This window comes from Gossypium arboreum, chromosome 12 (genome assembly GCF_025698485.1).
Source record: "Gossypium arboreum isolate Shixiya-1 chromosome 12, ASM2569848v2, whole genome shotgun sequence".
In the NCBI taxonomy this organism is placed as follows: domain Eukaryota; kingdom Viridiplantae; phylum Streptophyta; class Magnoliopsida; order Malvales; family Malvaceae; genus Gossypium; species Gossypium arboreum.
The window spans coordinates 93,922,950-93,947,474 of record NC_069081.1 but is presented as its reverse complement, the minus strand read 5'-3'; the positions used below and the strand labels follow the sequence as shown (position 1 = coordinate 93,947,474).

The window sequence follows — 24,525 nt, the reverse complement described above, 5'->3', positions numbered from 1 at the left end:
TTTGGGCTTTGTAACCTGGACTTGGACTAAATAAATATTTATTTATTTATCTACCTTCATTTGATTTTAAGGCCCGGTTAAATTTGGGCTATTACAGCTTAAATTGTGTAATTCATATTCAAGTTAAATCGAAAAACTTAATTTTTTATTCGAGTTGATATGAATAACTCAATTAACTCAAATAGCTTGAACTATTTAATTATAAATTTAAATTTTTTCGAATTTTCAAATTGAATCGATTTTGCTCACCTCTACCAATGAACATAGTCTTTGTTCGATCTAGGTACTTACTAATACCGGTATGTTTCAATATATAATTTTGAGTTTACCTATATTTTTAAATTTTTTCATTTAAATCATATATGTGTAAATATATCTCAATTATATACATAAAATTATTTGAAAATAATAAAATTTAAATTTATTAATTATGTTTAATAACTTAATTAAATGATTATATTTTATTTTAAATGTAATTATTAAAAATTAAATATTTAAGATAGAAAATATTAAAAATCAATTTAAAATATAAAAATATTGTACCAATTGGTACGGGCCGATACAAACCGAAACACATTGGTACAACCATTAAAGCAATAGTTGGATTTTTTTTTTTTTCAATTGACTATTGGACTAAGATGTTCCAGTTGGTACGAATGATATTGATATCATAATGTGTTGTTAGACCTTGTATATGTACAGAATTTGATATTTAGTCCTTGTATTTTAAACGTTAAAATTTAATCCTCCTACCTTTTAAATTTAAAAATCTTAGTCTAATTATTATCGTCGTTGATAGTTTCTGTCAAAATTTATCAATTTAAATATTTATTTTTGTCAATTTATGTCATGTCATAAGAGGACAACTAAATCAAAATTCTAAGTTAATAAATTTTAATAGAAAATACTACTTAATTTTAATGATTGGATTGAGATGTTTAATTTTGAACTTTTGAAACACATGGAGTAAATCTCAAATTTTGTCAAAATAGTGGGACTAATAGCATATTATAACCTAATTAATTTGTATTTATATATTTTATTTAAAAATGGGTTTTTCTTTATTTATTTTCATCCCTTAGTATCAATTTAATTACGATGTAACTTCAAAAAAAGAAAATCAATTACTATCCACAAGATCTCAACCCTCGGTATCTAATTATACCAACTTCCTTAAACATTAATAAAAATAATTTAAACGTAATTGAGGTCTACAAACTTAATTCTATACATCATCGGCAAAGATTTATTTTGTACGTTTATCACTGGAATGTTTTCAAGATCTCAAACCAGCTATGTAAGGAATGCCAGTTTGGGGCAACCAATTCTCACGACTCAAAAGGAATGATTGAGCCGTGAATCTCATAGCAGTGTTTTTATCGATCTTGTGATAACCCTTCCAGTCAACTCTCTTATCGAGACTAGCACCAGGGCCACGGTTATTGTACTCAGCATAATAAAGAGTGTCTTCGAAAGCTTCTCCAGCCCATGGTGTCCATCCCTCGGGCCGAATGAAGTCTGCCAAAGTGGACTCCATGACCACAGTTGTAGAATATTGCTTCCATGGCCTGCCTAAGTATGTTGCAATCTTGAACCTATCGGGAAAGAGTATTTGCTCAGGGACAATCCTGCAATTTTGGATTACAGTACCGGTGTTCTCATTAGCATCGGACTTGCCCTGTGCGGTCACTGTGTTAAGTTGATTATCCATTGGTCTCCTTGCAATTATCAATGTGTTTTGGATAAGAGTAGGGGAGTCACCAAAGATGAAGTCAATGGTTCCAGAAATGACACAGTTGCGAAAAAACTGACGATTTGCATGATTGTACAATGTGTCTTGATTGCCATCCATTCGGCAATCAAAGAACGCTGATCTATCAGATTGAATACGAAGAGCCACAGCCTGATGCTTCGAAGGACCAGCAGTGTTTTGGAAACCCATAGATCTACAAATGAATCCATCTCCAATAGCAGCTGCATCATTAAAATTTACGAAATCAAAAAATTTATTAGGGAGATTTAAGATGAAATAATTGGTTTCGATCCTTTGGAAACTTACAAAAAGTAGAAGTTTTCCATGTTGGTGTGCCGTCGACATAATTCTTATTACCAGTGACTATAGTCTTTCTTGGGCCATCACCATACATAAGGATGTTAATGGTTTTTTTGTCCACGGTGATGTATTCTTTATAGACTCCAGCCTTAACATAGATCACATGACGGACATTGGATTGCTTGGGAGCTGCAGCTAGGGCTTCAGCAATGGTCTTGAAATGGCCACTTCCATCCATAGCCACAATAGCATTTGGTTTTATGTTACTATTATCAATTTTAGCCAAAAGCTTACGGTCTACATTCGAGAACCACGATGGATACTTATCTTTCCCTGTGGAAAGAAGTCTACGGGATGTCTTAGGAGCCTTAAGTTGGAGACCAAATTTTGAAAGAATTTCCGATAACTTGGACACGATTGCCAAAGCATTGGAAGTGAGTTCTCTAGCATCAGTAATGCCAATTGTCATGTTTTCTTTCATGATTTCATCACTTTCAAAACCATCCAAGCAAGACTCCTGGTACGATATAACAGCACTTAACCAGGTCCTAAGATCCGATACACGGTCAGAAATGCTGTGCAATTGAGCATTACCCACCTCGGAGTACGATGCTTGAAGGGATTGAACCGCATAGCTCATCATGTCCTTACAATCATCCAAAGCCATCTTAGTCCTGCTATTATTCTTGGCCTTAACAATCAACGAGTCGGAATAATTAAAGAACTTCTTAACAGCTTCTTCAGCCACTAAAATCGACCGACTGATAAATTGTTCAGGATCAGTGTTATTAACAGAGTTGAGGGACTTTTGGCAAGCTTCTTTGTAACTTGTAGCTGAACAAAAATTAGAAACAGCCTTCATTTGCAGAGATAATTCGGTACCACCACTGTGTTTTCGATGTTGAATTACGGCAAAAAAGCCAGCGACGACTCCCACCAAAAGAATAACGGAAACCGCTGTTATTACTACTTTGACCGACATTGATCTACCCTAAAATAAATTTCTCTCTCGCTATGATTGACTATGGTAATTGGCAAATATAGCCCAACAATCCGATTCCCAAACACTTAAAAAGGGACTCGGATGGAAGAAAGGGTCTAATTAAAAGTTATTCTTTGTTCATTTGTTTGATGGAATCGACGATGCATGTTGCGATTTATAGCAAAGTGGGAAGGTCTAAAATTAGGGTTTCTTTGTTTATTTTTTATGGATATATGGAAATAGAAGGTTACAAGATTGAGTGGTTTTTATCCCATTTTTCTTTGTGGATTGCGTTGAATTTCATGATTTGAGACACAACGTTTAACTAGGATCGGTTTTCACTTTATACCAAACATAAAATTTGTTCTTCGCTCATCCCTATATTTTATATAAAAAAAAAAAACCAAAAGAAATCACTATCACCATAGTATTGTATTGTTTTGTATTGTTTGTTAAGTCGAAGATATTAAATTTTTTAATACTCATATCCAAATCTTACCTTACGTAATAATCATTTTAATATATTTTTTTAACATAAAAGAAACGGTATAAAGTAAACTCATTTAAGATGAGACGACTTCAATATATTACTATTGATTTTTTAAAACCAATGTATTTTCTTTCACATAAAAAATAGGTTAATATTTAGTATATTAACAATGTAATTTTTAATTTCACAAATTGACTTAAAATTGTCATTTATTTATTTTAATATTTTACTATACCCTATAAAATACTTATCATCATCTTAAAATTTTCATTCACAATGTTCCAAATATTTTCCAAAAAGTAATTTTTATTTAAACCATCATATTATAAAATTATTGTTTTGTGTCAAAAGAGTAAAATTAAATAATAATATAAAAGTCCACAAGTAAGAATTATGTGGTCATTTGTCCTTAAATGTAGTAAATAATAATTTTCTTAAAACTTATACTATTATTTAAATGTTTTTGAGTTGGTGTCACCTATCAATTAGGTTTCAACTAAATTGTGAAATTATCAAAACTTATTCATTTCACAAAGTAAGAAATATTATTATGAGGATATTTATATCGTTTTATATTTTTATATAAAATCTAGAATATATACACGTGATAGGATTTAAACATAAGACAACATTGTTTTAAATATCTCAAATTTACCCTTTTAACTAGAGCCTCATTTGTTTTTATATCCATTTTTATACATATATTTATTACATAATTTTTTCCACCACGTTGTAGATCTATCATGATCTATTAATAATAAAAAGACTTAGTAGTATCTTAGACTCGTTCGTTAAGTTTTTTTACTCTACTACCTACAAGATAATTGCATTATATATAAAAGACTCAATAGTATCTTATTATGTTTGTTTGTTTTTTTCTATATAAAATATATAAAATGATAAAAATAAATAAACACTTTCAAAATAATACAATTTACTTTGTAATGTGAGAATATTTTTGTCTTTTCTTAACTAAGTTGGTATCCGATTAACTCGTGACACCCTCTCACCAAAGGTTTTATAATAAGTATAGATAAACAAGATTTCTAAAACTACTTGTATTTGTATTATTAAATTAGATTATGGCATACCCATGATAAATATACGAATCTTTGGTTCAATGGTATAACAAATAGAGTGATAAATATATTTTAAAAATAATAAAATTAATAAATGAGTCTTTGGTTGAATACTATAACAAACGTGGAATCCTATAAAGGCTAGGATTATTATATGTATTTATATTTATATATCCTATTTAAAATATATGAAATGATAAAATTATATTTTATAAAATAAGATTTTTATCATTTCTCAATTAAGTCGATGCATGATTTGACTCGTGGCTTTAGGATTAATATTAGTAAATATATTCATATTTTATATTATTAAACATTTACTACTAAATATTTATAAATTATAAGCTAAATATTTATTATTAAAATATTTTAATAAAATATTAAAATATTATTTAAATTTTAAAATTTAAATTTATTATAAAATAAAATTATAATATTAAATGATTTTACTAAAATAATTAATTATATTAATATTTATCATATATTATTAATAAATATGTATGTTGTATAATATTAAAATTATAATATTTGAGATAAATATTTTAATATTTTTAGAAATTAAAATTAAAAATTATTATAAATATAATAATATTTGGCACGATTTGATATAATAATATTTTATTAATACCAAGCAATATTATCATTCTTATATTTTGCTGTTTTAATTCTATTCTTTTTACTTAATTGAAACTGTCGAGTATGTTAACACACCTGTGCGCATTCATAAATTAAGAGGTAAAAATGAAAATTTTTGTTAATTTAATGATTAAACATAAAAAAAAAACAGACATTGTGAATTAAAAAAAAAAATTGAAGAAAAAGAAAACAAAACCACTCTTACAATTGAATATATAAATTTTCATCAAATTTTGGAGCATATCAAATCCATTCTCCAAAGCATTCTCCAAAGCCACAAAACCTTGGGATTCATCAAGATATATGTACTGCTTCAACATAAGATGTACTAGATTATGTATATAATTTTGCCACAACGTAGAAACTGCCCCAAACTAGGAGAAAACCTTTTTCTTTCCTTTTGCAGCTATGGAGGTAATACAACAAAGGAAATCGAAATTTACTCAAATTATTCTTTAAACTACAAGTGACAAATGGGTAATGTTTGCAGGGAATAAGAAATATAAAAAAAGAAAGCCAGAACACTTGAACGAGATGGACATCCAGAACATCAAAATGGGGCCATTGTTAGTGTGACCGTCGGTTCAATTGTTTCATTTAAGCCTGCAATCATGTAAATTTATCAGCACAAACAAACAGAAGGTATAATCAGCATGATTTGCATGAACTTACCTTGTTCGCAATGTTGTTTGAGAGCCAATCCAGTCCCTCATACAGTCCTTCACCGGAAGTGGCACATGTGCTCTGTATGTACCTGCAAAACATATATATATATTATAGAGGGTGACATGGATTTTTGAACAGAGAGGGTCAGATAAAGACAGCGAGAGAGATGAAGACAACTGCTCATCTTACCAGTGGCGCTGACGGAGAGAATGAAGGCCAAGCTTGTCAGTGATCTCGGCAGCATTCATAGCATTTGGAAGATCTTGCTTGTTTGCAAATACCAGCAGCACAGCATCCCTCAACTCATCCTGTTAATGAACATAAAATAATAATATGTTTTTAGTAAATTCGCAACCATAGTTTCTTTGGAATCATTGTACCAGTAATAAGAAAATTTGTACTCAAGTACCTCGTTCAACATCCTGTGCAACTCATCCCTGGCTTCGACCACACGATCACGATCATTGCTATCAACCACAAAAATGAGTCCTTGTGTGTTTTGGAAGTAATGCCTCCACAATGGACGAATCTTTGAAGAAAGTCAAAAAAAAAAAAAAAAAGAAGCAAGGTGTATAATTGAGATGAACAAATTCCATAAGCACTTTGTTTATAAATCCAACAGATCTAACAAGATCTAAGATGTACTCAAAACATAAACACCAATGTTAACCGCTCACAATCAACCTATGCATATACTTAACAGACATCAAACATGTGTTTTACCTTTATCGGAACAACACCATATTCAGGTAGTCAAGATAATTGCTCATAGAATATATGAAAGCAAAAAATCCCATCCATAATTATCCCCTTTTACAAGCTATGGTAAGAATGCAATAAATAGAACACATCAAAAGAGACACCAGATTTTCCTTTCATGCAATCTTTAATCTTAACAAATGGTGATATGTTTGAATAAAAACTAAAACTAGTTACCTTGTCCTGGCCACCAACATCCCAGACAGTAAAGCTGATGTTCTTGTATTCCACAGTTTCCACATTGAAACCTACAAGATTATAATGTTATCTCAATTTGAAATAAACTCAAATGAACGAAAAAAAAATGTTACAACTTCATGGGGCAAATCATTGACTTACCAATGGTTGGAATTGTGGTGACAATCTCTCCCAACTTGAGCTTGTAAAGAATGGTGGTTTTACCAGCAGCATCAAGTCCAACCATCAATATACGCATCTCCTTCTTGGCAAAAAGCCGGCTGAACAGCTTTGTGAAAGACAGCCCCATTCTTCACGTCTGCCAAACACCAAATTGCAAATCATCAAATTTAATTTGAAAATAAAAAAGCAGATCCAACGAACAAAATTCAAAACAAAATTAAGATTGTTCGAGGAATGATTTGAAGCCAAACAGAATTTGACCAGATCAACACATAAAAAAACCCAAGTCCAATCTGTAACAAACATAAATTCATTTCGAGATATACAAATCTGAGCAAACCAACGAGCTCAAGTCGCTTCTGAGATTCTGATCAGATAAGACTACGTAAATTGTCCAAAATTCAAAATATTTGACACAATTTCTGAGCAGATCAACACATAAAAAGAAGCTAAATCCAATCCGTAACAAACATAAATTCAAATAGAGAAATACAAATCCGAGCAAACCAAGGAACTCGCGACGCTTCTGAGAATTAGATCAGATGACACTACGCGAATAATTCAAAATTCAAAAGATTTGACACGACAATTTCTGAGCAGATCAACCAAAAGAAGATAATCTAAATCCAATCTGTAACAAACATAAATTCAATTCGAAAAATACAAATCTGAGCAAACCAACGAGCTCACTTCCGAGATTTAGATCAGGTGACACTACTCGAATAATTCAAAATGATTTGACACAACAATTTCTGAGCAGAGTAACATGTAGAAAATAATCTAAATCCAATCTGTAACAAACATAAATTCAATTCGAGAATTACAAATCTAAGCAAACCAATGAACTCAAGATCAGAGATTCAGATCAGATACCACTACGCGAATAATTCAGAATTCAAAAGATTTGACACACCAATTTCTGAGCAGATCAACACTTAAAGGAGAAATCTAAATCCAATCTATAACAAACATAAATTCAATTCGAGAAATACAAATCTGAGCAAACGAACGAACTCAGACGCTTCCCAGATTTAGATCAGATTAAACTGCGCGAAGATTGAAAATTCAAAAGATTTGACACAACAATTTCGAAACAAAATTGAAGTCAAATCTTAAAAGAAAAATTCTTTAGAAAAAGAAGTAAGATGCAGATCGGGAGAGATATATAAAACAAAGTGAGAAAAGAAAAATATTTGAGGAAATTTGAGAAAGAGAGATGGAAATTTACCTGCGAGAAATATGAGCGATTATTACGCGGAGTTCGACGAAAGAGAGAAGCGAGCGAATATCTACTCTCGAAATCAAAGGAACCGTCCTTTAGTGTTATTTTACACGGAGTTAAAGCTCCGAGCAATTTAACTATTTATAGATCTCAAAAAGGGATCGTATCTTAACGGAACGCCGTCTTCCCATTTTGAATTTTCAAAAATTTTCAGCCATTGGTTAGCTTCGTCCCTTATGACGCCGTTATGACGACGCTTGATTTGCACGCGTTTTAGAATCGCTGTCAGTTGGGCGAATGGGAGGTCGGTTGATAGATTTTTAAATATCGTTTTAAGTTTTAATCCACGTGGACAAATGTTAAAAAATATTTTATTTTTGGGTAAACCGTACAAATGGTCCCCCAACTATGTCCTCATTTCTGTTTGGTCACCCAACTTTAAAATTTTTTAATTTAAGTACTAACGTTTGAATTCATTTTAGCTGTGGTCACATTTCATTAAATCGATAATGGAAAGTATTTTTCTAACTGGCATAACATATTTAGTCCTCAATACTTATATATTCTATCAATTCGATCCAAATTCTAAGTAATTCAATAAATTTAACCCTTCAAATTTACAAATTTTATCAATTTGATCCTCAAATTTTCTAACCAAAACTTTCAGTTTAAACAGAGGCATTCCACATCTATAAATTTACAAAATCCAAAAATAAAAAATAAAAACTTTTCTTAATTGATGAGTCATTTTCCAAGCCAGTTCCTAATATCAATAAGTTTATCTTGAAACTTTATTTTCTTTTCTTTTTTTTTCATTTTTAATTCTAAATACAATATTTATAACCCTTTTATTGATAAAATCTTGGCTAAAGAAAATGAAGAAACATTTAAAAAATAATTTAGATTTACTCTTATTGTTAAATGATGATATTTCATTCAAAGTGTATAAAATAGTCCTCGAAGTTGGTCTTTGAAATTAAAAGTTAAATCTAGAGTTAAAAAAATATGATTTTAAAATATCCAATTATTCAATCAATAATTATATAAGAAAAACTATGAACATTTAATTTTTTCATAAGAAAAAAATGTGAAAGAATTAATTGAATTTCCTTTTGTTACATTTATAATGATTTTTAAAATCTTATAAACTAATTAAGAGATTATACATGTTCTATTTGTTTTTAACTATTTTTATTAATTTTAAATCCACAATAAGCAATAATGATCACTGCAAATCATTTATCAAAGTAATTAAAATTGAAATTATGCTAGTTAGAGTGAAAAATTATTTTACAAATATTAAATTATTTATATAATTTTATTATATATTATACTTTTAAATTTTTATTTTATATTATTTTTAATAGTGTTTAGTTAAAATTTCTTAAAAATATAAACAAAAAGAATTACGTGCGAATTAGATAATTTCAACCATAAATAAAATAATTAATAGATGTGGCATGCCTCTATTTTAAAAGCTGAAATATTTGGTTAGGAAGTTTGGGGATCAAATTGATAGAATATGTAAGTATTGAGGAGTAAACGTGTTATAATGTTAGTTAAAAAAAGGCTTTCCATTATCAATTTAACGACGGGTGACCAAAATAGAAACGAATTCGAACATTAGAGATTAAATTAAAATTTTTTAAAGTAAAGTGATTAAAACAGAATCATGAGCATAATTAGGTAACAATTTGTATTGTTGACCCTCAAAATTTGCAAATGGTCTCAAATTGATACTCAACATTTATTTTTGAAACTATTTGTAATTTTAGAGATTAAGTTTTAAAAATTAAGATTAAATTAATATAATATATAAAAATTGAGTGGAATATAAGTTTGTATGAAACCAAAAGACTCCATAGTATAACAGGGCCTCTAGTCATAGCATTATCATCAAGTTGCAGCAGAGAAACAATAAACAAATGGAGAGGAATATGGACCCCTGCAAATGCCCCAACTTCCATTGCCTTACGACAAGTTAAAAACGCATGGTCCAAATCCTGTTGGCCCATTATTTCAGTGCGTTTTTTCCCATTATTTTCACATTGAACAGGCGAGTTATAATACTGGGTATGTGTGATAGGCCTATGATCCAATTACTCAATAAAAATAAGGAGCAAAGTTATTTTAAAATCTTTTAAAATCTAATAATTATTTTAAAATCTTTTAAAGTTGATGATTAAAATGTAACCTTTAAATAATTTAATAATCGAAGTGTAAAACTTATGAATAGATTGATTACCGTGAAAGTAATTTACCTTATTTTTAAATTATAGTTTTTAAGGAATGGATCCCAGTATATAAGATAGATCATTTTAACTATTTCTAAAATAAACAAAAATCTTTACCAGGCCAATAGATCCTAAATCTAAAAGGATAGGCCACCTCACACCACTGGGGCTGCTAATTAATTTCCTGAGAAAAACACTAGTCAACAATTGTTGTCTTCTTCTACATGGATTTCTCCACCTACTACCTTTTAAGCACAAGGACTGTTCAACTAAAGCTACAAAAAAAAAAAGGCATAATCTTCTTGATTGTTTCAAATATATCAACAAATTGCAGTGTGATAACTTCATGAATGGTCTCTTGTCCATTAACCTTTTTCATTCACTATCAGATAATACAAATACTATACAACAATGGCAAATACCACAAGCTTCCTGGATAATGTGCCTACAAATTGTTAAAGGCATTATTAATTTAGTAGGTAAAACTATCATGGATGCTTTTGTTCTAGGAATTAGATTACATTTTATCTTTGTTACTTAAAAAATAGATTGATTAGTTATTGTACATTAATTCAAAGAGCAAATCGATCATTCTGTTAAAAATTTCATCTATTTTTACTCTTAATTGGTTCTTGTATGCAGAGGTGAATCCAAAATAATTTTTTAAGGGGCTCGAATTGAATTATATTTTTTTTTGAGGTTAAAGTGTACTTTTTTTTATCTTGTATTAATTTATGAATTCATCATTTTCTAAAGGACCAAATAAAAATCTTTTCATTTTTGGAAAGACCAAAGTGTAATTTTACTACATAATAACTTTTAATTCTATCATTTACTAGGGGACTAAAAGGATAGTTTTTCCATTTGAGGGGGCAAGGCCCCTAACATGATATATATGTTACCTCATGAGTAATTGTTTAGCTATTTCATCAGTCATGTCAAATTTTAATAATAAAAATAAATTAAATTTTTAATAAAAATTATCAATTTACTCTTTAATGGATTAATGTATTTATTTTTTAAATAAAGGAGGAAAATGTAATAAAACTCAACTTTTATGATACTTTTACCAAGAATAACACAAACCAAAATTCTTATGATCGAATTCTAAAGTAGAATGCAACATCAGTTGTATAGTTCTAGTAACCATGTTTGGTCGATGAAGAACAAGGAGATGAAAGGAAGGATAGGTGGGATTTTTGGTCGATATGCTGTAGCCTGTCCATTCAGGGTTTTGAACCACGGCTTGAAGTTGAAGACTTTTCGATGGATTATGGACCTATTATAGAAGCCCATTAATGTAAAGTTAGACCAACAGTAAACGTCCGGGCTAAGACTGCTAAGCCTAGCTAGTTGATATGAAACCCCTTGTTTCAATCACAATGTGAATTACAATATACTATTGCCTCCATTGTAGTCTTTAAACTTGATCATGGATCAGGTTATTCATCCAGACTTAAGGTTCGTTTAAAAAGTGAAAGGATTTAGGTAAAAATATAGACTCGAAAAATAACTTTAGACAAATAATAAGGCCCGTTTTCTAAATAGGTTGGGCCTTGTGCAAAATTTTTTTGACCTAAGTCAAGCCCAAATCACATACCTATACTTCTTTTTTGTATTTTTAATTTGTTGTTAAATATTTATTTTAATATTTTTAATATATTTGACGCATTATATTTTTTAAAATTTTTTTATATTAAAAATCTAAAAAAATTATTACGATCGTGTCGGGTCAGGCTTGGGAAAAATTTAGGCCCATTTTTTAGGTCAGTTCGAGCCTAGGCCTAAAAAACGTGCCTAAAATTCTACATCGGCCTAGCTCTGCTCGGCCTATGATCAGTCTAGTACTCTTGTAGAAGTGCTTTTTCTTTTCAATTTTATTATTAAAAATATACTATACTTACAAGTACAATATAACAAAAAATACATGTCCGAGTAATTATAGCTTGGAATCAGACCTATTAAAGCATAGGCCATAGCGGACAAAGGACAGGATAAAACCTATCTATGCATATGTACATTTTTGGGAATAAGACCCACAAACAATGACTAAGCTAGAAAATTGTTTTAGGGGTATAGAAATGAATAAAACTTTGGAAGGATAAAGTGTCAATTTTAACATTATATTAACATATAATTTCATAAAAGATGAAGGGCTATATAAATATTTTTCATTTTTGGGAGACTATGACCACTACCATCCGCCCCTATCTTTACCTCTACCCAGCAACTTAGGTGTTGAAGAACCCAAACTTTTGTTTTAACCAACAACATTAAGACCTCATTAGCTTTACATAAGCTTAAAGGTAATGAACAATTTTATCTTCATATCTATGTATTTTGTTAACTATATTGTGGGAGAAAATGTTCTACATAGATTAACTGTAGTCACATATAACAAGTGTCATTATCCTTTCATGAGACGTTTTCTTCAGAAAAATGAAGATACAAAAGTCATCTTCACTTTTGAAACAGACAATACCTCCTTACAGGCATTTCTTCACCAATTATAAAATGATATGATAAGCTTAAATTTTGTATATAATAAGATGTGAAATGAATTGATTTGCTTTCCCTTTCTCTTTGATGGTTTCGTTTTTATTTTAAACAATAACTTAACCTTTGAGGATCCATTAATATATAGCTTCTTGTTGGTACAAGGGGGCCTCCAAATATTATTGCAGGCATGTTGTGCCATGAGGCAAATATTTACACCAGAAGTGAAGCAAGGCCTTGATTAACATTAATTGTCATGACACCATTCAATTTATTGGTCACATCTTAAAATATAAATTAAAATCACATTCTTAAAAGTATTCAAAGTTTTATTATTTTTATATGCATTTTTTTATATTCAAATTAGACTTGTTAATGGATTGGACCATTAGTTTAGGCTTAAAATTCTGTTTGAAAAATGAGAAGGTTTAAACAAAAATATGAGGCCTGAAAAATAAGTTTGGGTAAAATTTAAGGTCAATTTTCTATATGGGTCGGGCCTTGTGCAATATTTTGTTAGCCTAAGCTCGGCCCGGCCTAACCCAAATATATTATGTTTTAAAAAATAATCCTATTGATTATATATATTAAATTACTAATTCAATAACAATTAAACCCATTATCCAAAATTTAAAAAAAAAAAAACTTACCCTACTAAATAACCTAACCCAAAATATAAATTTTAAAAAATTATATTTAATACAATAAAACATTTATTATATTTATAGTAGCATTTTGTAATGTATTTTTAATGCGTTAGAAAATTTTATTTTAACATTTTTAGTGCATTAGTGTATTATATAATTTTTAAAATATTTTAAAATAAAATTAATTTAAAAATTCAAATATGGACGAAATTGAGTCAAACTTGAACAAAAAAAATAAACCCATTTTCGAACCAGATCTAAACTCAAAAAATTGATCTAAATACCTTATATAGGTTAGAGTTAAACATGAACCGACCCATCAACACTCTAATTCAAACTAATCAACACTGTAATTCAAACTAATATCCTTACAAATCAATATTAAGAGATGTATAAAACTAAAAAGAAAACAAATTATAGATTACGATGAAACACTAATCATTTCAACAAACAGACACCACTCTAATTGGTCTGCATTGCAAGTTTCTTAATCAATCATAAGTTGGTACTTTTTTTAAAACTTTTGGAATTGAAACATGAACATGATTAATGATTCATAGAATATAGAAGTGATGCAATCCATGTAAAAGGAGACATATCTCCATCATTAAAGGACCTACCACTTATTGTTAGGTGTTTGTGTCTTAGCCATACAATTTTAATCAGCCATAATAATAATTTTTCCTTTTAATATTTATATTTTTAATCTTCAAATTTTAATTAAATTAATAATTTTGAATAGAAAATTTAATTCTACTATTAAAATGTTAACGATGCTAATTTGACAATCTTTATAATAATTCACGATTACTTCATGAAAAAATTATGCGTTTACAATAAAATATATATAAACATTCATACTAACTTCCATATTACTATTGTTAAAATTTAAACAATCCAGTCAAATTTCCCATTCAAAAATCGTATTTTAACAAAATTAAAATTAAAATTCAATGATCAAAAGAATTAAATTTATTATTATTCTTCTTATTATAAAATTTAGAAATAGATAAAAAGCAGTATAAAAGATTGTAATAAAGAATGAATACTTTGTCTTAGATTTACTTTTATTCTAGGAAATGTAAATCTTCCTCAGTTTTTTCTTTTTAATTTGCATAATTGTAAGCTTTATTGGGCTTTTAGTTTTATTTTATTTTATTTTTCTTTAATCATGTTGAACATGAATCAAAGTGTTATAAAAGAGACATGAAAGTGTTGAATCTGAAAAGGAAAAAGAGACCTGAAAAAAAAAAAAAAAAGAAGAGAAAAGTGAGAATCAATGTTTGGAAAAGGATTAAATTGCAAATAATTTAATCAAATCATGGAGTTATTCTTTTATTATTTTTAGGCATAATGATAAATTTAATTCTTAATTTTAACTTTTATCACTTTGGCCTTAATTTTTTTATCTTTAATTTTAAATTTTAATCAAATTATTTTTAGACCAAAATTTTGATTTTACGGTAAAAATTTTAACCACACTAACATAAAAACTTGAGTGATAATCCACTATAAAATTTCAACTTTTATAGTGCAGAATCTCATGGGTACTTTTTAAAAATAATTTTTATATTAATTAGCATATAATTCAATTTTATTTATTTAATTATTAATAAAAATATTTATGAGTTAAGTCGAATTAGAGTCATGTTGAACTTATATGACATATTAACACAATTTATGTTTACAAATCATAAACATAGATCTTAATTTTTACACAAGTCATCTATTTTTATAAATAGTTAATTGAAATGTATCTATGTTCTTTGGGGGTAATTAGGGAAATATGCCAATTTTGAAATGTATTAATGGCTTTAGGTCATTTTTCCCTAAATTTAGAGAAATAAACCCTTTTTTTGAAAGGGAAAACAAAAACAAAAACGCTTCCAGCAAGAAGCGTATTCATCCTAACTAAGCGCGTCTCCCATGACATGTTTCTTAAAACAATGACCCAAAATAACTTTAAACACTAACCCTACACACAAGAATCCTGAGATAAAATTTTAGAACCCTGGGAATCCCAAGATAAATTTGACATGTAACACCCCTCACCCGTATTCAACGTCGGAATAGGGTTACGAAGCATTACCGGACTTATAAAACAATTAAACATTTAATTCACATACATTTTCAAATTTCATGCAATCATCATTTAAACTCAATCACATTGTTCTAATACGAGCCTACGAGGCCCTAAACATGCTTTAGAAGTGGTTCAGGACTAAAACGATAGCTCAAGAAATTTACGAAACTTAATTTTTTTTCTAAAATACAAGGAACACACGCCCATGTGGCCCGGTCGTGTGTCTCACACGACTAAAGACACGCCCGTATCACAGGCCGTATGGACATTCGAAATAGAAGCACATGGTCGTGTCCCAGCCCGTGTCCTACCTCGTGTAACTCCTTGACTTGGGTCACATGGCTAACCACACGCCCATGTGACCAGCCCGTGTGCCCTTTTGAAATGGCCTCACACGCCCGTGTGCTAGGTCGCCCAAACCTGTAGGGTATATTGATTTAGGCCACATGGCCAATCACACGCCCGTGTGTTGGGCCGTGTGGAGCATACTGACTTAATTTTTAATTCAACACCAAGGGAAACACGGCCGTGTAACATAACTGTGTGTCACACACGGCTAAGACACACGCCCGTGTCTCTGCCCTTTGTGGACAAAAATAGGCTATTTACCAAGCCAATTTGCCAACTAACTTTGCACATACCTAAAACAATCCATTTGGCAACAAAACATGGCATAATTAGGCATTCAACCAACCTCAAACAAATATAATTCTTACCATTTCAATACCAACCAATACCAAACATATCAATACCTTGATGTGCCATTCAATTCATACCAAAAACTCATAATCTCAAATCAACAATACAATCACTTTCAACTATGCATCATTTAGCCTAATCTCACAAACATACCAAATTCAATTCTCAATCATTTATCACCCCTAATTACCAAATACCAACTAACATCACATATCCATAATCAAGCACATAACAAAAGCCATTTGCACAATTATATACACAACCAAATCAACTAAAATAAGCCAACTTTCATGGCTATATACAAAACCAAACTTTAGACATTTACAAGCCAATTCAAATGGCTAAATGCTTTAACAAACCATAATCAAAATGAAAATAACCTTATACTTGTCATATACTCAAAATACTTAAGTTCAAAAGTACCAAAGTGATAGTTGGATAGAGTGATGAAGTCTTCGACGGTTCCCAAATTCGAGCTAGCTTTGATTTCACTATAAAACACGAAAAATAACCAAAGTAAGCTATAAAGCTTAGTAAGTTCGTATTATAATAAATTCAATTAACCACAAATATACAATTCAACCAATTGAATATATCAACATATAATTCATATTAGCTAACAAACCTTTCACATATTCAATCATAAAATTTGATCTAAAAACTCTCAGTTTTCTTCAATTCAAAGTTCATATTGTTCATGTACATACTTGTACGATCTCGTATCAAACTTATACTCAACCAGATCTCTGACATATACATACCCGTTGAACCATTCGAAATACTATCGGATGCTCGAGAATCTTGCACCCTAAGTGCCACATATATAATCGAAGCTATCTCAATCTCGTATCACATATAATGCTTACAGTTTAGTCCTTATTTCTTAAAATCACAATTTCATACAATTCAAGAAAACCCATGCTAGCCGAAGTTCAATTAGGTCCCTAGCAATGTTCTCATCCTAGCTAAGTGCATCTCCCATGGCATGTTTCTTAAAACAATGACCCAAAATAACCTTAAACCCTAACCCTACACAAAAGAATCCCGAGATACAATTTTAGAAGCCCGGGAATCTCGAGATAAATTTGACACATCGCATCCAATCTTTTTCGTGGTAGATAATTGTAACAGCCCGTTTTAGACCCTAGTCGAAATAGTAGTTTTGGGGACCACAAATTTGAGTCAAAAAAATATTTAAATAATATTTTCTGTGTTTACAATATGTGGTTAAGCATGTGTGAAAGTTTAGTATGAAAATTTAATCATTTGGGTGCTTAATTTGCAAAAAGGACCTAATCGCGTAAAATGTAAAAGTTGTCTGCTGTTTGATAAAGTGACAAATTGCTATGTCTTTATATATGTGGGGTCCTCATGATGTAATTATACTATTGAATTTATGAATGGACAAAAATGCCTAAGTTAATGGAATTTAAATGTTATTTCATTAAGGGCAAAATTGGTAATTATTTTATAAAGGTTAATTAAATTAAACCAAAGCTAAAATTAGCTTATTTTAGTGTTCATGCACAAAAATACTAAGTAAAAGAAGAATAAAAAGCTGCTAGGGTTTCGACACTTATCTTGGCTAATTAGGTATGTGTTTTTGATCCATTTTTGATAATTTCTATGTTTTTGTGATCGTTGTTTAGAAATCTATTAAGCCCATGCTTAAATTTTTTATTTTGATTATGATTTTGAAAGATACCATTGATGAATTCATGTGTTTTATGATGTTTAATGATGGATTATAAAAGCTTGGTGCTTGATACACATGTTTTGTAAAGTGATTTTTGAGTAAAAATGCATATTAGGGATTAAATTGAGAAAAGTGTAACTTGAGGGGTTGAAATGTAAAATAAATGATAAATATGGGCTGATAAGGACCATAGGAAAATTCAGTTGTGTTTGGGTTTGTTGAAATTATGTGTATTTTGTGAATTTGTGAAATAGGGATTAAAGTGTTAAAATGTGAAAATGTGAGGGATAATTTGTAAAATTCCCTAAATATGTATATATGGATTGAATTGAATGTTTTGTGATTAAAAGGGTTGATTTTTAATACATATAAATCAAGAAAAGAGGAATTCAGATTTAGATCAAGGAAAATTGAAGATTATCGAGTAAACGATCTGAATTGTCAATTCCGAGTACGAGGTAAGTTCGTACGTGATAAATGATGTTATAGTTATGTTTTAATGCTTTGATAATACATAAATGGTATAAATATTTGATTACGGTTTGAGCATGATGATAATCGATTAAGTTCAGCACCAAGTGTGCGGTTTGAAATAGCTTCGGCTACAAATGGCACCAAGTGTGCGAGTTGGAATAGCTTCGGCTACATGAGGCACTAAGTGTGAGAGATTGTTACGGCTTCAGCAAATCACTGATGCACTAAGTGTGCGAATTCTTAAAGCATGGAAAGACTTCCGAATGAATTAATGTATTTGAACGAGAGTTAAGGTTGAAATGAATAAATACGGGAAAGTTCAAGTATGTTCGATACCTATGTGGTAGATGATACTATGTGTATGAAGCTTGATGAATTCATATGAACATATTAAATGAGATAGAATAGAATTGATGGATGAATTGTGAATTATTAAGTGTTTATTAGTTGATGTTTCTTATATTATAAACTGTTGATTATTTATGGTATGAACTTACTAAGCTTTAAAGCTTACTGTGTGAAATGTTCTCTGTTTTACGGTGTTATAAAGCTAGCTCAGATTTGGGGATCGTCAGCAACATCAATCACATTATAGAACATCTATTTTGGTACCATTTTGAGAGTTGTATATATGGTATATGGCATGTATAGGCTAGTGTCATTTTGGTATGTTTTGTGTTGTAATTAGCCATGAGACTTGGCTTGTAAATATTAGTATGTATGGCCTTTTAAGTTGGCCTAATTGGTATGTTTAATAAGTAAGAAATGTGATGTTTATAATGTTCATGTGATGGTTTAAATATGGGATGTTAAATTGGCAAATTTTGTGGTATGAAATAGGTGATAAGATGATGAGATTATACTTTTGAAACTTATGTGACTTTTAATAATTTGGTATATTTTGGTTGTGGAATTGAGTAGTGAATTGGATGGTATTTGGATGTTATGCAATATGTATGAAATGGTTGATTTGGTTGCCTATAAATGATGCAAAAATGTTGTGGTTTTGGTGTGATTGAGATAGGTGGGAAATATGGCTTAAACCAAGCCTAATTTCACCCACACGGTTGAGCACACGGGAGTGTGGCTCGACTGTGTGTCTGTTGTGATTTAGTTATTCAAGTCAGTCTCGAGCACCGCCTAGACACACGGACGTATCTAGTGCTCGTGTGAGGCACACAGCCTTAATACATGGGCGTGTGTGGCTATTTTGAAGCGTACATAGGCTAAACACACGGGCGTGTGGTCGGCCGTGTGACCCAAGTTAGTTTCGACCACGGAAAAGGCACAGGGGCGTGTCTTATGGCCGTATGGTTAAGCCAGTATATATGCCCTATTTTGCCACGGTTTAGACACATGGGCGTGTGACTTGTATAATTTTGAAAATTTTGTTAGGTTTCTAAGAAAAATTGTATGTGCTCAGTTTAGTCCCGACCCATTTCTAAAGCATGTTTAAGGTCTCGTAGACCTATGTAAGAGACTTTGTAATGATGTGTAACGATAATGCTATGGTGATTTAGGAATAAATGCAAGATATTTAGATTTGTCCGATAACACCTTTAACCTTAGTCTGACGACGGATAAGTGTTAGAGGTGTTACATTTGATTGGTATCAGAGCATGATTTAGTCGATTCTAGGACTAACATAGCGTATGTGAGTCTAACTATACATACCATATATATGAACTGCAATAGTGTGATGATTCCTGACAATTAAAATGTGTTTTTCATATAGCAAATGGATCCTGAATGAGCAATAGCTGATGATGTTGAGAGCAATGCGCTCGCTCCCACTCAAGGGGCAGTGCCGACCGAATCTAAGCCGATATCTAGTAGTCAGGTAGGAGAGGCCAAGCAAGCCTTCTTCCAAATGATGACTGAGTGGTTTACGGAGTTCGTACGAACGAATCCGGCTGCTCAACAACCTCCACCCCTACCTATCCCTCAACAAGTCTTGATTATGCCATAAGTAATAGATCCGATTCGACTGAGTAAGCCACCTGTCGATAAGATTCGTAAACATGGGGCTGAAGAGTTTCGGGCTACGGTTGACGATGATGTCGAGAGGACTGAGTTCTGGCTTGAGAATACTATCCGAGTATTCAATGAGTTGTCCTGTACTCCAAATGAATGTATTAAATGCGCAGTATCCTTGCTTAGAGATAATGCATATCACTGGTGGAAAATGTTAACATCCTTTGTTCCTAGAGAAATAGTTACCTGGGAATTCTTTCAGACCAAGTTCCAGAAGAAGTACTTAAGCCATAGATTCCTCGATTAGAAAAATAAAGAGTTTTTGGAGTTGAAACAGGGTCGGATGACTGTTACAGAATACGAAGGAGAATTTGTACGTTTGAGCAAGTATACTCAGGAATACATGTCTACTGAAGAGATTATGTGCAAAAGATTTGTTGATAGATTGAACGAAGATATAAAACTGTTAGTCAGGATACTTGAGCTGAAAGAATTTGTAGTACTGGTTGATAGGGCTTATAAAGCTGAGGACCTCGACAAAGAAAAGAGAAAAGTTAATACAGAGACGAGAGATTCGAGGAAGAGATTGATGAATAAATCTTATCATTCCTCGTCGAAGAAATCAAAAGATTACTTTAATCGACCGACATCTTCAACAGGATATTAGAATAGATATCGCAAGAAGCAATACACTAATCCTAAAACTCAAGCCACATCGGTATTGAGCGTTAGCAACATAAAAGATGTTAAGCCAATGTGTCAACAATGTGGAAGACGAAATTTTAGAGATTGTTGAGGAAAAAGTAATAACCGAGCTTGTTACAATTGTGGTTCACGAGATCACTTTATAAAAGATTACCTAGAGCTAGCTGAAAAAGATAATGCTCAAAACATGATGTTGAGTAACACTATGGCTAGAGGTAGACCACCGAGAAACGCAGGAAATGTGAGTAGTGGTAGAGGTGTGACGCGAGACACTGCAACTAGGTCTGATGTTAAAGCACCTGTACGAGCCTACGCTATTCGAGCACGTGAAGAAGAGTCATCTCCAGATGTTATTACCTGTACTTTTACTCTCTATGATACTAAAGTTATTGTATTGATAGATCCAGGATTTACTCATTCGTATATATGTGTGAATTTAGTATCCAGTAAGCCTTTGCCTGTAGAGTCTACTGAATTTGTAATTAGAGTATCGAACCCCATAAGCAAGTGTGTATTGGTTGATAAAGCGTGCAAGAATTGTCCATTGATGATTCAGGATAATTATTTTTTGGCCGATTTGATATTGTTACCATTTGACGAGTTTGATATAATTCTGGGTATGAATTCGCTAACGTTGCATGATACGGTCATGAGTTGTAAACGAAAGATGATTGATTTGAGATGTCAGAGTAATGAGATTATCTGAATTGAATCAGATGGTTTGAACGGATTGCCGACAGTGATTTCAGTGATGCTAGCTCAGAAATATGTGAGAAAGGGTTGTAAAACTTATTTAGCTTATATGCTGGACACGAAAGTTATTGAAAGGAAGATTGAATCAGTGCCAGTTGTTTGTGGATATTCAAACGTGTTTTCTGATGAGTTACCGGGTTTATCACCGATCCAAGAGGTTGAGTTTGGTATTGGGTTAATACCAGATACAACGTCGATATCGATAGCTTTATACAAAATGACACTGACTGAATTAAAAGAGTTGAAAGCTAAGTTGCAAGAATTGACGGATAAAGGCTTCGCACGACCGAGTTATTCTCCCTAGGGTGCAGCGGTTTTATTTGTGAAAAAGAAAGACGGAACTATGAGAATGTGCATTGATTATCGACAGCTCAATAAAGTGACAATCAAGAACAAATATCCTTTACCGCGGATAGATGATTTGTTTGATCAGTTGAAATGAGCTACCGTGTTTTCAAAGATAGACCTGAGATCAGGTTACAATCAGTTTCGAGTAAAAGATTCAAACATTTCAAAAACTGTATTCAGAACCAGGTACGGACACTATGAATTTTTAGTTATGCCTTTCAGATTAACGAATGCACGTACTGTTTTCATAGATTTGATGAACAGAATTTTCAGACTGTATTTAGATCGATTTGTTGTTGTATTCATTGATGACATTTTGATTTATTCGTGTGATGAAACTGAACATGCTGAACATTTGATAATAGTGCTACAAACTTTGCGAGATAAGCAATTGTATGCGAAGTTTAGCAAATGTGAATTTTGGTTACGAAAAGTCAGTTTTCTGAGACATGTTGTGTTAGCATCTGCTATCCCAGTTGATCCGAGTAAGATTTTGGCTATTTTGGATTAGAAACCTCCGAGAAATGTTTCTGAAGTCCGTAGTTTTCTGGGACTTGCTGGTTATTATCGACGATTTGTAAAAGGATTTTCTATTATCGCGACTCTGTTGACGAAATTGCTTTAGAAAGATGTGAAATTTGATTGGTCTAAAAAGTGTCAGAAAAGTTTTGATAAGTTGAAAGCCCTATTGAATGAAGCTCCGGTATTAGTACAACCCGAATTGGGTAAAGAATTTGTGATCTACAGTGATGCTTCGTTAAACAGTCTGGGTTGTATTTTGATGCAGGAAGGTAAAGTTCTAGCTTATGCCTCGAGACAGCTAAAGCTGCACGAAAAGAATTATCCGACGCATGACCTTTAATTAGCTGCGATTGTGTTCGCTTTGGAGATTTGGCGCCACTATCTATTTGGTGAGAAATGCTATGTATATTCTGATCACAAAATTTTAAAATACTTGATGACTCAGAAAGATCTGGATTTACGACAGCGAAGATGGTTAGATTTGTTAAAAGACTACGAGCTTGTAATTGATTACCATCCGGGAAAGGCTAATGTTGTAGCTGATGCTCTAAATAGAAAATCATTGTTTGCATTGAGTGCGATGAATACTCAGTTAACTTTGTCTGATGATGGTTCAGTTTTAGCTGAGTTGAAAGTGAGATCGTTATTTATTCAGTAGATTTATGATGCACAAAAGGTTGATAATGAATTGTTAGTAAAACGAGCTCAGTGCGATTCGAACTCTGATTTAGAATTTCAAATTGATAATGATGATTGCTTGAGATTTTGAGATCAGATATATGTTCCGAGAAATTCAGGGTTGATTTAGATAATTTTGAACGAAGCTCACAGCAATCGTTTATATGTACATCCGGGTAGTACAAAAATGTATAATGATTTGAAACAACATTACTGGTGGTTTGGAATGAAAAGAGATATCCCTGACTTTGTTTCGAAATGTTTGATATGTTAGCAAGTTAAAGCTGAACATCAGGTGCCATCCGGTTTGTTACAACCGATTATGATTCCAGAGTGCAAATGGGATAAAATTAAGATAAATTTTGTATTGGGTTTACCTCTGTCATCGAGTAAGAAAGATGCAATCTGGGTAGTTGTTGATAGATTGACTAAATTGACTCATTTCATTCCGATTCGTACAGATTATTCACTTGATAAGCTTGCTGAGTTGTATATTTTTCAGATTGTGAAATCACACGAAGTACCTATTTCTATTGTTTCGGATAGAGATCTGAGGCTTACATCACGACTTTGGAAGAAACTGCAAGATACATTAGGTACAAAACAACATTTTAGCACTGGTTTCCACCCACAGACGGATGGTCAATCCGAACAGATTATTCAGATAATCGAGGATACGTTGAGATGTTGTATTCTTGAGTTTGAAGGTACGTGGGAACGATACTTGTCATTGATTGAATTTGCATATAATAATAGGTTTCAATTGAGTATCAAAATGGCTCATTACGAGGCTTTATACGGTCGAAAATGTCAAACACCATTGTACTGGATAGAGCTTAGTGAGAATAAGATTCACGGGATTGATTTGATCAGAGAAACTAAGGAAAAAGTAAAAGTAATACGAGATAGTTTGAAAGCAGCTGCGGATCGTCAGAAATCCTATGCAGATTTAAAAAGAAAGTATATTGA

General features: G+C 31.4%; 2 protein-coding genes across 2 annotated transcripts; both read right to left on the bottom strand.

Moving 5' to 3' along the window:
* Nucleotides 1–1,105: 1,105 nt before the first annotated feature.
* Nucleotides 1,106–3,180, bottom strand: LOC108465916 (pectinesterase-like). The gene is made up of 2 exons (XM_017766298.2): nt 2,060–3,180; nt 1,106–1,974 (listed from the first exon to the last, which is right to left on the bottom strand). The coding sequence occupies exons 1-2, from the start codon at nt 3,033–3,035 to the stop codon at nt 1,277–1,279; spliced, it is 1,674 nt and encodes a 557-aa protein (XP_017621787.2). The 5' UTR covers nt 3,036–3,180; the 3' UTR covers nt 1,106–1,276.
* A 2,234-nt stretch (nt 3,181–5,414) lies between these two features.
* LOC108466080 (ADP-ribosylation factor-like) lies at nt 5,415–8,533 on the bottom strand. The gene is made up of 7 exons (XM_053022719.1): nt 8,254–8,533; nt 7,005–7,161; nt 6,843–6,913; nt 6,316–6,435; nt 6,096–6,214; nt 5,913–5,994; nt 5,415–5,843 (listed from the first exon to the last, which is right to left on the bottom strand). The coding sequence occupies exons 2-7, from the start codon at nt 7,150–7,152 to the stop codon at nt 5,838–5,840; spliced, it is 546 nt and encodes a 181-aa protein (XP_052878679.1). The 5' UTR covers nt 7,153–7,161; nt 8,254–8,533; the 3' UTR covers nt 5,415–5,837.
* Nucleotides 8,534–24,525: the final 15,992 nt, after the last annotated feature.

Excerpts from the sequence above, each read along its gene's own strand:
- LOC108465916 (XM_017766298.2), bottom strand. The coding sequence starts at position 3,035 with ATGTCGGTCAAAGTAGTAATAACAGCGGTTTCCGTTATTCTTTTGGTG. Across the intron at positions 1,975-2,059 it reads ATGGAAAACTTCTACTTTTT|CTGCTATTGGAGATGGATTC; the intron begins GTAAGTTTCCAA and ends TTAATGATGCAG.
- LOC108466080 (XM_053022719.1), bottom strand. The coding sequence starts at position 7,152 with ATGGGGCTGTCTTTCACAAAGCTGTTCAGCCGGCTTTTTGCCAAGAAG. Across the intron at positions 6,914-7,004 it reads CACCACAATTCCAACCATTG|GTTTCAATGTGGAAACTGTG; the intron begins GTAAGTCAATGA and ends ATAATCTTGTAG. Across the intron at positions 6,215-6,315 it reads TGCACAGGATGTTGAACGAG|GATGAGTTGAGGGATGCTGT; the intron begins GTACTTGAGTAC and ends GTTCATTAACAG.